General features: G+C 36.4%; 1 protein-coding gene across 2 annotated transcripts in view; it reads right to left on the bottom strand.

The window, feature by feature from the left end:
* Window positions 1–3,564, bottom strand: part of tyr (tyrosinase) — a 14,343-nt gene extending 10,779 nt beyond the window's left edge. Inside the window, exon 1 of one of the 2 annotated variants that reach the window (XR_013816952.1) lies at window positions 2,553–3,422. Coding sequence is in view for 1 of the 2 variants with exons in the window: in XM_079822687.1 (XP_079678813.1) it covers window positions 2,553–3,407 (855 nt within the window). In the remaining variant the exon portion in view is untranslated. Of the gene's footprint in view, window positions 1–2,552 lie in introns of both variants that reach the window. The other variant, XM_079822687.1, reaches the window with a different exon arrangement.
* Window positions 3,565–15,198: the final 11,634 nt, after the last annotated feature.

The raw sequence follows: 15,198 nt of genomic DNA, 5'->3' as shown, positions 1-15,198 counted from the left end.
TCTTGTGAACGGGTCAGTACTAAAGGGCCAAGACACGCTCGTGACCCCACTACACCCAAACTTCACTGAAAGTCAGGCGTTAGCGCGCATCGCTCGAGGCGGCGCCACACAATCACGCCGTTATAAACGCGTGGACGGCTTCCTCAGACCCTGCGCTCTCTAAGGAATGTGTGACATCTTAACCCCTCTAACTAAACTAACATTTGACAAGTTATATGAGCAAAGCCCGGTCACATGGCTATAATAAACACAGCCAATGAGCTCTGTTCATTCAATCACAGGGAAACACTGGGAATTTTCATGTTTATTTGTATTATTACATCCATGTGTTTAGTTCCTATAGACCAGCACTGAAAAATGTGGAGATCCTTTATCGAAATCCTTTATTGATTAGATTTAATGCATTTGTTTTTATTTGTATTTATTTATTAAGCTATTCTTTATAAACTGACATTGCAACTGCACTCAAATAATCACTCCAATATTTTTTTTTAAGAGATTTTCAGTTGAGATGTATCTAATTTTTTATTCATAATTATTTTATTTTAATTAATCACCATGCCACAATTTGAATGGAATCATAAATTCTGTCATTTTTTTCCCCAACACAATCCATCGTATCCAAGTTCATTTCCTATAATACAATTCCAACCGAAAATAACTACTAGAAGGATAAGTTGAACAAAACCATAACTGGAAGCATGTAAAATGAAAATATTAAATAACCTGAATGCATTTACTAAACTGTATATGGGTAATTATGGATGTGTTTATGTAAAAATGTCTTGAAGCCTAAATATTTATTTCGGGTTTATTACAATTTTAATTTAAATAATGAATCTAAAATAAAAAAAAAAGACCAACACAAACTTACTAAAACTAACAAAAATTAAAATGAAAACGAGTTCACACTATTAATAAAAAACGATCATATCTCAATGATACTAAAATAACACTGACCCCACTGTAAAGTAAACCCTAACGCTCAATTAATGAATTGGTTTGAGTAGAGCCAACTCAAATGAAACGCATGAGTTCAAACAAATGAACTTTTATGAGTATTTAGAACTTTCCTTTTCTTTTGAGTTCTCAGAACGGACACATTTTAAGTCATCTGAATTGTTTCATTGTTTTGAGTTTCATGAACTTGTTTCTTTTAATTTAGTCAAACTTAAATTGAACTCAAACTGGGATTTCTATTTCCCAGCATGCTTTGCAATGACACTCAAAAGGGAAAGTAAGTCATATAATTAAGTGTAATAGGATGTTTTTGTAGGGTTACCAAAAAATTATATATTAAAACAAACATTATTGCTGGACAGCATCCAAAATAAAAGTTTGTGTTTGCATTATATATATATATATATGTGTGTGTGTGTGTACTGTCTCTAATTATTATGAATATATAAATACACACACATGCATGTATATATTTAAGAAAATTAACGCGGGGGCGATTAATTTTTTCCTTTTAACGCATTACAAATATTTAACGCAATTAACGCAGCGTTCGTTTTTATATCTATTTTTGCCCAGCATTACATTATATGATCACGCTCTTATTCATGTTAAAACTTTTAAACCATTTAAGCGTGACAAGGCAGAAGAGAACGCGCTTTATGTCAGTGTCCTGTCTGTGTGTGTGTCTGTGTTGTAAATGTTGATATTGGGAGCTTTCAGGTATACTGTAATGTAACGTCATTAATGTTTCATAGAGACATCAGTGATACTGGCCTTCATTCATAAAAAGATGCCATTACAACACATATTTAAAATACGCTGTCTTTAAATTGTGTCTACATTAATTTGGAGAGTAATTGAAATTACAATATCAAAATATTAAAAACTCCAAAAATATATATTTTTTTAAATGCGATTAATCGCGTATAATTAAAGAAAACAATGCAATTTAATTAGTTATGTTTTTAATCAATTCCCAGCACTAATTTATATAAAAAATATTCATATAAAAGATTAAAAAAAAAAAAAAATATATATATATATATATATATATATATACAGTATATTCATGCAAATAATTCTTAAATATATACGTGTGTATTTATCTATACATAATAATTATAGACACAAACTTTTATTTTGTATGTGATTAATAGATTGCCCAGCAATCGCAAATATATATATATATATATTAAATTATTAAAATAAATGTTTAATTCAGCATTTATTTTTAAATATTGTATTTATTTGTTTATTAAAATTTTTTTCACTATTCACTCAATCCTGAAAAGTGACTTAAATAAATTTAAAATGATATTACAGCCTATTATCTACCCTCATTTACATAATTGTCCCTTTTCAGAATGTAATAGTTTCATTGCGTTCACTCGTTCGCCCAAGAGCTACTGCAAAAATATGATGAGGATATTGGGATTTTAGTTTGGTTTTGTGTGTCTGCAGGGGGAAAACACTCATTTGTGCAATTGGGTTTCTGACCTGAAATGCAATTCCAAATGAATTGAGCAAACATAACTAGAGGGGGAAATGACGCACCCATGCTGTGTTCTCGATGAATTAGTTTTCTTGTTTACCTTCCAGGAGGAGAACACCGAGGACGGGCTGATCAGGTTGGGGTTGAGAGGACTGCGCGCCCCCATCAGCTCGTCCGTGCACACCTGACAGTCCTGCGCGTCGCGCCAGTCCCAGTACGGGATGGTGAAGTTAAAGTCACCGGTCAGCTTGCGGATCTCGTGCTCCCAGAACAGCAGGTAAACGCGGTGCCAGGGCAGGAAGGCGGCCGACTCGTGAGCGAAATCAATGTCGGCCCACACGTTCCCGGGACCCCCGAGCAGCGCGTCACGGGACACGTAATAGTGCATCCACACGAACAGATCATACACACTGATGTCTGCGAACATGGGCGTGGAGCCGTTGTTCATCTCCGCATATGTGCCCGTCACGATCATGTAATCGGGGCTGATGGTGGTCTTCGCCAGATTTAGGTACGAGATGAACCGCTGCCTCTCGGACACGGACAACTGGAAGATGTTTCTGCGAACGGACTCCCGTCTTTCCCCGCAATTGGCCCCGAAGTACCCGAACTTGCACTCGCCGCAGTCGAACCCCATGTAGTTTCCGGCGCACTGGCAGGTTTGGTTGTAAAACACCAGTGGCCAGCGTTCACGGTCATCCACACCCGAATGAGGGAACTGCGGCCCGTGGGGAAGGTCAGAGATGGTGACGTCCTGGCAGAAGCCTCGACCTGAAAGGGATCCGCACACCGAACCATCGCCCGGCCAAACCGGACAGCAGCGCTTGCTCTGTAGGACGTCCGGCGTGGTGCACGGCCGAGGAAACTGCTGGAGAGACTGACTGAAGAACTGACTGAAGAAGATCACAAGCAGAGCCAAAGACATGATGAGCCGCCTAAAGAGAGTGAGATGCATTAGACACGGAGAACTTCATCCAGCTCTCTTTCTCTTTACACGCCCCCTCCTTTCCACACACACACACACACACACACACTCTTACAACCCCTGTATCACATGCTAGGGATAAAATCGGTGACCCCCGCTCGTGTTCAGTCTCGGGACTCTGTGGAATGCTTGTGCTCGAGTCGAGCGTGAGATCATTTCATTTACAATTCGGGAAGGAACTCCTTTCATGAAAGATCATCCATTTTAACTCGATAACCAGCAAAGTCAACACAGTTGATGAGGTTTTGCCTCATAGAATGGTTGAGTACACTGATAAAAAAGATTCTCTGGGAAAGTAAATACTACAGGAACAAGTTAGTTCAGGCAATAATTTAAAAAACGAAGTCAAATCTACTCAATTTAAGCTTGTTGAAATGAATGCTTAAATATCAACATTATAAAATGAAGTGTAAGCTTCTCAACTTTTCTGATACTGGTGTTCCCATCATGCACTGGGGCATACATAATAATAGTTTTCCAGCTGTATTTACGCTGTTTTATTGTTGGGTTTAGTGCTGTTTTGTGACGTCTGGAGGTAATTTTCTACTCAAAATGACATTCAAACTCCAAAACGATCCAACGAATGTCACCGTTATTGTGTGTTGTGTACCAGGAATTGAGATCCGTGTTCGGATGGGTACCACATTACTTCTATTATGTAGATACACCGATCAGGCATAACATTATGACCTACTATTATGTTGGTCCCCCTTTTGCTACCAAAACAGCCCTGACCCGTTGAGGCATGGACTCCACTAGACCCCTGAAGGTGTGCTGTGGTATCTGGCACCAAGATGTTATCAGCAGATCCTCCTTCTTCCATTGCTCGTGGTCCAGTTCTGATGCTCACGTGTTGGCTATTTCGGCGGTGGACAGGGGTCAGCATGGGCACCCTGACTGGTCTGCGGCTGTGCCGCCCCATACGCAATAAACTGTGATGCTCTGTGTATTCTGACACCTTTCTATCAGAACCAGCATTAACTTCTTGAGCAGTTTGAGTTACAGTAGCTTGTCTGTTTGATCGGACCACACGGGCCAGCCTTCGCTCCCCACGTGCATAAATGAGCCTTGGCCGCCCATGACAGTCATCTAGCCATCACAATTTGGCCCTTGTCAAACTCGCTCAAATCCTTACGCTTTTCCATTTTTCCTGCTTCTAACACATCAACTTTGAGGACAAAATGTTCACTTGCTGCCTAATATATCCCACACACTAACAGGTGATGAAGAGATGATCAGTGTTATTCACTTCACCGGTCATAATGTTATGCCTGATCGGTGTATGTTTTCTACACAATATCTACTGTTTTATTAACTTTAGATGTTCTAAGTAAAGCATGGCTTAATTCAGTGTTATATTGTTCTAGTAAAATGTACTTGAAACCGAGTATTGTAAAGTTAACTTCAAGTAGACATTACTCAACAAACTCTAACTGGCCAAGTTAGTTGCTTATTTTCTGTTCATTTTACTTAGTTAAGAAGAGTTAACTTAATTCCATTATGTATCCGTGTGCAAAAAAATGTAAAAAGAACAATTGTACTTGCTGTTTTTTTAATGGAGTCGAAAATCACTGCTTATGTGTGTTATATGGATTAAAAATGTCAAATGATAGCAAGTTTAAATACATATTTGACTTCTCTTCTCTTATAATCATCATAAAAACTACTGTTCAGTAAGATTTTTAATAATTTTCTGCTGTCTCTTGATTAAAAAAAAACCCCCAGTAAAACAGCGAAATATTACAACTTAAAATAAGTGTTTTCTATGTGAATATACTGTAAAATGTAATTTATTCCTGTGATCAAAGCTCAGCATCATTACTCCAGTCTTCAGTGTCACATGATCCTTCAGAAATCTGTATAATATGAGGAATTGCTGCTCAAGGAACATTTATGATTGTTATCAATGTTGAAAACGTAATATTTTTGTGCACACCGTGATACATTGAAAGTTCAATAGAACAGCATTTATTTGAAACATAATCTTTTGTAACATTATAAACGCCTTTTACTGTCACTTTTGATCAATTTAATCCATCCTTGCTTAATGTCTATAATATATAATAATAATTCTATAGTCCTGCTTAAACTGTAGGCTCATGGTCACATCCATATTTAGCACATTTATTTTAATGGTAATTCAGTGGTATGAAGTACCAAATTCATGTACCATGGTCTTTATTTATCAGTTTATGAGACACTTTTATCTTAAGCAGCTTACAAATTCAACTTATTTTCATATTGCGCTTCTGAAAATACATATTTTACAGTTATTTGCGTTGTATCTCAAGGTATAAGAATGTCCAAAACCTGTCATGATGCTGTATTATCCAAACAAGCATTGAACTTTTGATGCTCTTTTTGTTTTATGTTCCCTCTTTTGTGTTTTTAGGCTTTTATACCATATGTTTGTCATATGTTTTATCATGTGCCGTTTGGGGAAGCTGCTGCACATATAGTGCTCTTAGCTTTCTCAAATCATAAGCCCGTCACATGTTGGCGTAGTGGGCACGAGGTCCAGATAATCCCGCGTCACAGGATTACTGCAGCCGTGGGCTCTCTCTCTCTCTCTCTCTCTCTCTCTCTCTCTCTCTCTCTCTCTCTCTCTCTCTCTCTCTCTCTCTCTCTCTCTCTCTCTCTCTCTCTCTCTCTCTCTCTCTCTCTCTCTCTCCAGTCAGGCTTCATCGCACACAATCATATGGTTTGTGCATTTCATCCATAATGCAAAGAGTGGCCCATAAAAGTTTTTAGCCATTTAGAAATGTCTGAATGCAATTGCATTTGATTAGAAGTGATCCAAACCGGCAACCAAATATGAACGAATTGTTAGATTTAACAAAGCATTGCATTTTGAAACTCTGCTTGTGAACTGAAACTGAATGGTTATTTTTGATGGCTTATTTTGTTTCGAATGCAAGGATTTTACACTTTTTTTTTTACTTTTTAAGACATTGCGTTAAAGGCCCATTCACACCAATGCTGATAACGATAAAAAGATATACTCAAAATCGTTCTTAAAGGGTTAGTTCACCCAAAAATGAAAATTCTGTCATTAATTACTCACCCTCATGTCGTTCGACACCCGTAAGACCTCCGTTCATCTTCTTAACACAAATGAAGATATTTTAGTGTAAAGCTGATGGCTGAGAAAGGCTTCAGATAGGCCTCCATTGGCATTCAGTACATTTACACTCACAAGACCCATAAAAGGCACTTAAAACGTCGTTACAAAGTCCATCTCACCACAGTGGCTCTACAATAATTTTACAATGCGACGACAATAGTTTTTGTGCGCAAAAAAATATCAAAATAACACCTTAATCAAGCTTGTTATTGTCTTCCGTGTGCCTCCACGACGCATGCGCGAGAATATGACGTAGCGCCAGTGTTCGGGAATCCATGAAATGCACACTTAAGCCCCATTTTGAGAACTACGCCGAAACCTAAAGCACGATCAATGTAGAATCCAACAGCTTAGACACGCGCGTCTTCCTCTGCTTGTAAATAAATCGCTTCTGGGTCATGTGTCCGAGCGCCGGATCTGCGTCATATTCTCGCGCATGCGTCGTGGAGGCACACACGGAAGACAAGAACAAGTTGGATAAAGGCGTTATTTTGATTTTTTTTTGCCCACAAAAACTATTGTCGTCGCATCATAAAATTATTGTAGAGTCACTGTGGTGAGATGGACTTTGTAACGACGTTTTAAGTGCCTTTTATGGGTCTTGTGAGTGTAAATGTACTGAATGCCAATGGAGGCCTATCTGAAGCCTTTCTCAGCCATCAGCTTTACACTAAAATATCTTCATTTGTGTTCCGAAGAGGTCTGACGGGTGTCGAACGACATTAGGGTGAGTAATTAATGACAGAATTTTCATTTTTGGGTGACCCTTTAAGTATAAAATAATGGTCACACCACAACTATTAAGGCCCGTTCACACCAAGGACGATAACTATAAAGATAACCATTAAGATATAGTTTTAAAAATCGTTCTCAATATTAAAGAATAGCAGAGTTCACACCACAGCTTTAACGATAACGATTCTTTTCCAGCTGCTGAACGATAAAAACATTGTTTGCCAATCAGAATCAATCCTGCTGTAACAAGCTTGAGCATTTAAAGAGACAGACAAGCACACGCTTTGAATAAACAGACCCTTTTCACAGACGTTATAACGGTCGTCAATATCGTAAATTCTTTTTTTTTAAATGTATGTACATTTATAACACTAATACTTTGTATATATTACAACAAAAAAGACAAGTTACGCTGCTGTGAGGGCGTTTCTAATACAGTGTCTATGGGAGTGATGGTAAAAATGAACATCTTTCTCTCTTTTAATTGCCGTTATCAATCTCACTCTATTTTTTCCCTCTTTTTGAAAGTTGTGAAATCACTATTGTGCCGTTTTTCTTTTGCTTTCTTTTAAAAAGGGTCTATTGTCCGCTGGTGTGGATGCTAATATACTTATCTTTTATAGTTATTTTTTGTGTGTGTGAACGGGCCTTAACGATATAGTTAGTTGGTACAGAGAAACAACATCGTTGGAATCACTTCCAGAATGATTTTTTTCAGCTGCTGAATGATAAAAACATTGACAGCCAATCAGAATCCATCCTGCTGAGCTCGAGCATTTAAAGAGACAGATGACAAAACTACAGCGCGCTTAGAATAAACAGGAATGAATGATGCTATATTAATATAGTTATCTTTATAGTGATCGTTCGTTGTGTGAAAGCGCCTTAATTCTGTAAGTTATATTTACAAAAATGTTGTTCTATATTGATTGAGATTTAGATGTTGTTAGAGCATGAAACCACTAGTCTTTTGCATCTACTGCTGGGTATTGACACAAATTTCAAGATTCGATTTCGATTCACATACTTGTGATTCGATTCCGATTCAGTTCGATTTGATATTGATTATTTTGGTTGTACAGTATCAGGTACAGTACATAGCAAATCTTCTCAAAGAAAAAAATCTCTCAAATAATGCTGTATAAAGTTGGAACTACATTTACTATTGAAGGATACTATGAACTGATTTGTATACAAACACTTAAATGACACACAACAAAGTTTTTATAACAATAATGTTATACTAACTTTATAATGACAATATTGGGATTATATTTCTTATATACTCCAATTCGTTTTTAAAAAAATATATAAACATTGGAGGAATTGGTATCGGTTCATAAAACTGAGAATTAATTAAAATGAAGGGATCGATTTATTTCAGATAAATTTTTTTTATTGCATGTTAATATGGATGGTCACTTCTTGAGGGTGTGCAAAAACACAGTTTTTGTTTGTGTCCCTTTAAATGCAAATGAGCTGCTGCTCCCGGCCCCCTTTCAAGAAGAGGGCGGAGCTTCAAGAGCTCATGTTAGCAGCTCTGATTATCTCACGCAGACACGAAACTGAAAATGACAGAAATTGTTCAGCCTTTTATGTTCAAACCGGAGTCGCACAATGATGGAGAGACTCAAGAAGAAGTGACAACATGTAGAATGAGACAGGACATTTGTTGACGAGTGGTTAGTTGATGAATGTATGGAGCTGATGTGGAGTTAACTATCTTCATCATCGATTAGCATATTCTGTCATGATAATCTTGTGTGGGAACTGTTGTAAAATATGCCTACAGAGCCAGAGAATATTTGCTGCATGAAGATAGAACAGGTATAGTTTAGTTTAATTACGGTTATAACTCATGTTGTCATCTTGCTCTTATGACATGCTATTGCATTTGTGTTACGCGTTGTATTACAATAAATGTGAAAAGACGGCTTCGACAGCTTGAGCTCCCAAATGTGCTCTATTACAACACCTCTTCCTCTTCTCAACATGGCCTTTGTTATGTGTTCCAGGGGGCGGGTTTATGTAAATTCTAGGGTTAATTCTGTCACTATATAAGCTTGTTGTAGTCCTTAAAAAGTGATTTCTGTACAAGAAAATCTCTCCCTTTGCTTTGAACTATAAGCGTCGTAACTTTGCAGATGTTGTTTATGCTCAGACAGCAACATTACACACTAACTAAAGTTAAAAAAGTGAAATCATAATCAACCACCCCTTTAAATATAACATTCATGTCAATTAGATGTGCTGGCCTGCCTAATTGCAAATACTCCAGCACTGAATTTGACTTTAATACCACAAGTGGTCTACAGAGGGCAGTGTGAGTTGAACGTTTGCCAGTCACCACTGGATTAAAGCCAAGACTCTGTTCTCTTCAGTAATTCCTCTCCTCTGTTCTTCTGTAGGCTCATCTCTCCGAGACTGGACACATCAGAGCGAGAGTTCCTGCCATGGGCTTGTGTTTGACCTCTGTATGGCGATTCAGTTTTTACGGATGAATCCAGATAGGTTGGTAAAATACAAAGCAGTTGTGTTAAATAGAACACAGGTTATGAAAGACTTTAACTAAAGGGGCTAGACCGGGGCTAGTTGTCCCATTTTCTACTGTGCACTGCCATTCAAAAGTATGTTTTCCTTCTTTCCTCTTTTAAAGAAATGTAATACTTTTATCAACCAAGAACACATTAAATTGATCAAAAGTGACAGTAAATGCATTTATAATGTTACAAAAGATGTTTATTTCAAATAAATGCTGTTCTGTTGAAGTTTGTATTCATCAAAAAATCACAGTTTACACAAAAACCTGAAGCAGCAGCACTGTTTTAAACACTGATAGTGTATTTTGTCAGGGAAGGTTTCTTTTTGAAAGTTAATTTTTTGTATAGACCTTGTTCAAGACTGACTAAACTCCATACAGTTGTAGGGGTGAAAACGAATAAAAATTAGACAGACCAGCATCATCTACAGCCATCACTTATTGGTTGAAGCATTTCAGGAATCTTTATATATCATCAGTGTTTCTATGGCAACAGAGATTATGTCAGTGTCATTCTGAGACACCATCGAATAATTGATTTACTGTCATTTTTATGGTTTTTGTCATATTTGTAGAAAGATAATCCCTCCCGGCACACGCCGCCCACTCACAACACCAGCGCTGTCCTTCACAAGCACACCGAGGCTTCTGTCTTTCACACTTCTACAATCTGACATATTTACAAGTCAAATCAGAGAGTCAACAATAACGGATTTTGGGAACTGATTTGATCCATCAGGAACTGATTGGATTGTGAACATTTGCCGTTTCAATAACATAATGGAGCTGGAGCGGAGAGATTATAATGTAAGAGGGATTATGATGTCATCTGAACACATTTTTACACTCTTTTGTGGTTTTTCATGCAGTCCATCTGACTAAAGTATCTTATGATTAGTATTATTCTAGTATTTTTTTACTATATGCTATTATAGTATTTAGTAATACTTTGAATTGGCTTTATTTTTGTTTTCAGTTTATTTAAATCATTTTTTTCGTAATTTGTAATTTTTTGTCGTTTTTATAGCTGTATTTCACTTTAATTTATTTTTATTTAAGTTACAGCTTGTGATATTTTAGTAGGATACTTAGAAATGTTATAAATCATATTTAGATATTATAAATGTTGCCTTGTTTACTGAAAACTCAATTAAACAAGTTTTTCATCTAACAAAATGCTTTTTAATAGTGTTAGTTTTAGTTAACAGTAACAACACTGACTATAATAATATTCGTGATATATAAATGTATAATGAAGTGATGAATAATAACAATAGTTGTCATGTTTTGTCAGTGTACCATCTGATAATGTCCCTGCCAATATTTAAATTAGTAGTTAACTGACGTGTTTTGTCATTGGTTGATTCCTAGCTGCACAATTCTGGATAAATTGAGAATCACGACTGTCCTGTAAAAAATTATAGGATCAATAAGTTATGACAACATATGTTTTTAAGTTAATTTAACTCAAAAGCAAAATAAGTTAAGCAATTTCAACTTTTTAATTTAAGTTATACAAGATTCAACTCAAAATTGGAAGTCAGTTGAATGTTTGTAAGAGTTGAAATGAACTTGTACACTGTAAAAAAATATTATTGGTGTAACTTTAAAAAAAAAAGTAACCTGGTTGCCTTAATTTTTAGTTCATTGAAAAAAAAAATTGAGTTAACCCTTAATCGTCCCTTGGGGTCCAGCTGACCCCACTGGACTTTTCCTCCATTTTTTAAAAGTGTTCCCTTCATCTCAGGGCCATGAGACTCGGTGACTTTTCCTAAATAATCTATCTAAACATGCACAAAAAATCTGGGCTTGGTTTGGTTGTTCTAAAGGTGTGTAAAAAAAAATTTACCGTTTAAGTCCCTCGGGGTCAGATTGACCCCACATTGAAAATGAATGGGAAAGTGTAAAAAATACATTTTTTTCACTTTTTTTGTAAATTTTTTTTTACTAAATCCAGTATAAATCTGAAAATTTCCACATTTATATCAAGGTCTGGTCCTAGAGCATAAACACAAAGTGGAACGAACTTTCTGTCTCATACACACACGCACATACACACACACAAACACACACATGTGTGTGACTGCAACAGAGAGCATTTTTATAGAAACTGGCAAATAAAATCAACAAAACTGGCATAAATCTGAAAGATTTTCATACATAAATGAAGTACTAATACTAGAGCACAAATGCAATATGGAACAAGCATGTTCACTCACACGCACACACACACAAACACAAACACAGGTGTCTGGAGCATTTTTTTGGATTTTGGCAATGAATGGGAAAATGTAAAAAATGCTTTTTTTTTCACTTTGTTTGTAAAAAAAAATCAACTAAATCCAGTATAAATCTGAAAATGTCTACATTTATATCAAGATCTGGTCCTAGAGCATAAACACAAAGTGGAACGAACTTTCTGTCTCATACACACACGCACACACACGCACACAAACACACACATGTGTGACTGCAACAGAGAGCATTTTTATAGAAACTGGCAAATAAAATCAACAAAACTGGCATAAATCTGAAAAAAATCCATACATAAATGAAGGACAAATACTAGAGCACAAATGCAACATGGAACAATCATGAGAAAGAGAGGGAAAAGGGCAAATAAAAGAAAGATGAACGGCAGCTTAACTTTTGCATAACTTCCCTATGGACCTCTAGTGGATAATGTGGTCATTGCACTCTCTCTCTCTTTAACTATAATTCCTAAAGTTTTTCCACAAACCTACAGATGGCGGTATTCTATCCCTAACACATAGAGCAATGTCCAAAAACTATTTATATTTATTTAAGATCATCATTCAAGTGATTTTTTCATAAAAAAATGATTTTTAATGAGCCAATTTATGACATAGTTAAGTATTTGTGCAGTAAATAGGTAAAAAACTACCAAATACCCACAAAAACACAGCATAAATGTATAGTTGAGAAGTAAATAAAAAAAATGATATATAGTTTTCCATGTAAAAAAATTATATTTCCTTATGCAATCGCTCTGTAAAAGTTTGGGGTCTATCTGACCCCAAGGGACTCAAACATAAACCCTACTTGAGGGGCGATTAAGGGTTAATACAATGAAGAAAATTGGTTTAATAAATAAAAACTCAAAATATTATTGTATCTGAACCACATAAATAAATAATGTTGTGATAAATCATGAAAATGGCACAATTTGGCATGTTTCACTGCATTATTACATATAAAACACACAAATACGCAATATGCTTACAAAATATTTTAATAATATTTGAATAAAGGGTGATGCCGATTCTCAAATGTTCATTGTATTAACTTGTATTAACTCAAATTTTAAGGCAACCAGGTAACTAACCTTAAATTAAAAACAATTTACAGTGTAGAGGTTCTGACTAAATGTTAATGAATGATTGATTTTTAAAAAACATAAATCAGGTTGAATGAATGATTCAATGACTCACTCATAAATACTTCACTTGTTTCATGACTGGATTAATGGTTTTTAAAGGGTTAGGTCACCCAAAAATGGCCCTAATGCCGCCCTCGCAGGTCCAAATGACCCTAAAAATATACTTTTTCCCCCATTTTTTTGTTTTGTTTATTTTTGTTTATTTTTTATTTACCTTTTAAAATACTAGATTTTATCAATAAATAATAAAATTTAAGCACATATTTCGTGACTCTTGCCACTATAGATGCCTTATAGCTCTATATGGAGCAAACAAGCTGTTCCGCTGGGTCCTAAAGTAAGTTTCTCTTCAGTGTGCATTCAGATACACAAATAATTTTTTGGTAAAGTTTTTAATTCTGAGCATATTTTAGGTTTTTCTATGTATACTGAAGCATTAGTCGTGGGGTGAAATTGACCCGCGAGGGAAGGATTTGTTTCTTTTTTCATTTCCACCACATAAACTCCTTGAATCCTATCAATTGTTTTGTGTATTAATAGTTCAAATGCGACAAAAGTCCTACGGTCTTGGATCACGCTAATGAACACTCTTCTGTTAATTTCGGGTCAAAATGACCCGAGGGACTTGAATCTCTTGAATGATTGATTCAATGACAAATACAGTTTTGAACAGTCACTTGTCGCCACCTACTGGCGTAACGCTGTAATCGATATAACCGCGAAACGTCAAGTGACTTTCAAACTTTGATTTGCTCTATTTTGATGGCTTCCATAGACATCAGTGTTTATCCCAGTACTTCTGTGATCATTTGAATATTTGCAACACCGATATTATGATATTGTGTGGCTGAAAAGACTCTCTGTGAAACGGTTCAATACATGTAGCCTACGATGATAAATGCTTTTTCTGGATCTGAAAGTTTCGTATTAGTTCAACGATTAATCGCGCAGTTCGGTCCTGAATATGCGATTACTTGCGACTGTTGCCATGGTTACTTCAGAACTCGACTACATTTAGCGCCAAATTAAACGCGCACTCTGACCAAGTTTGAGTTTTGTCATTACTGAAACGTTGCTGTTGAGAAGTAAAAAAAAAAAAAAGAAGAGTACTTGCTATTCGAAATATGTTCCTTTTGGAGGGGGTCTCAAGCCCTAATTATGGGTTTCAGACCCTTTCTAAAACTCTGTAGAATTGACAGCCAGTGTGAGAAAGCGAGGAGAACAGCCTTTAACTGCGCAGCAGACTGTGAGTCACTCTCACACCAGTTTGAGCGGCTCTTCCCACGCACGCGTCCAGCTTTGTGTGCCAGAGAGTTAAAGAGTAATTCAGGAAGCTGACATGTTCTTATGAATTACTTCTGTTTAAATTACAAGTGTGTGTGTGTGTGTTTGGGCCTTGTTTGAACTTTGAGTGTTTGAATATTTTGCTTGTCTTAATGTGTGCGCGTGTGTGTTTTTGCATGTGCGCGAGGACTCAATTACACACTTGAGCCTCTGATTACTCGTCATTACGCCTTTAAGAGCGGTTGGGAGGGGTTGCCATAGTAACCTGACCCCAGAAGCCATCGAACAATTACTCTTGTACTTTCTAAGAAGCATTTAGGAAGCTTTCCAGCATCTGAGCGTAATTTATTACAAGCCTACACTCCGCGGTCTCAATCATGCTAATTCTATAATTAACAAGCATAATGCTATTAGCAGCATTCCAGCGCTGGCTGCTGCATCTCTGAGCGTTTGGATGAACACAGCGGTCAAGACAACGGGGCTCACACACAGATCACGTGATTTCTGCTTTCGCAAGGGCTTAGTATTTATATATATCGGCCAGATTTAATAATTGATAACTGTTTAAAAGTAGGAGTTCCACTTCTAATATAATCTGCATAATGTAAAATAATGGTGTTTTTTTAACACAAATAAAAAAAAATTTTAGGTGTAGGTGTTTTTGGACAGTCTTTAACCT

This window comes from Gobio gobio, assembly GCF_949357685.1.
Source record: "Gobio gobio genome assembly, chromosome: 8".
Taxonomy (NCBI): domain Eukaryota; kingdom Metazoa; phylum Chordata; class Actinopteri; order Cypriniformes; family Gobionidae; genus Gobio; species Gobio gobio.
This window is presented reverse-complemented; position numbering and strand designations above follow the sequence as displayed.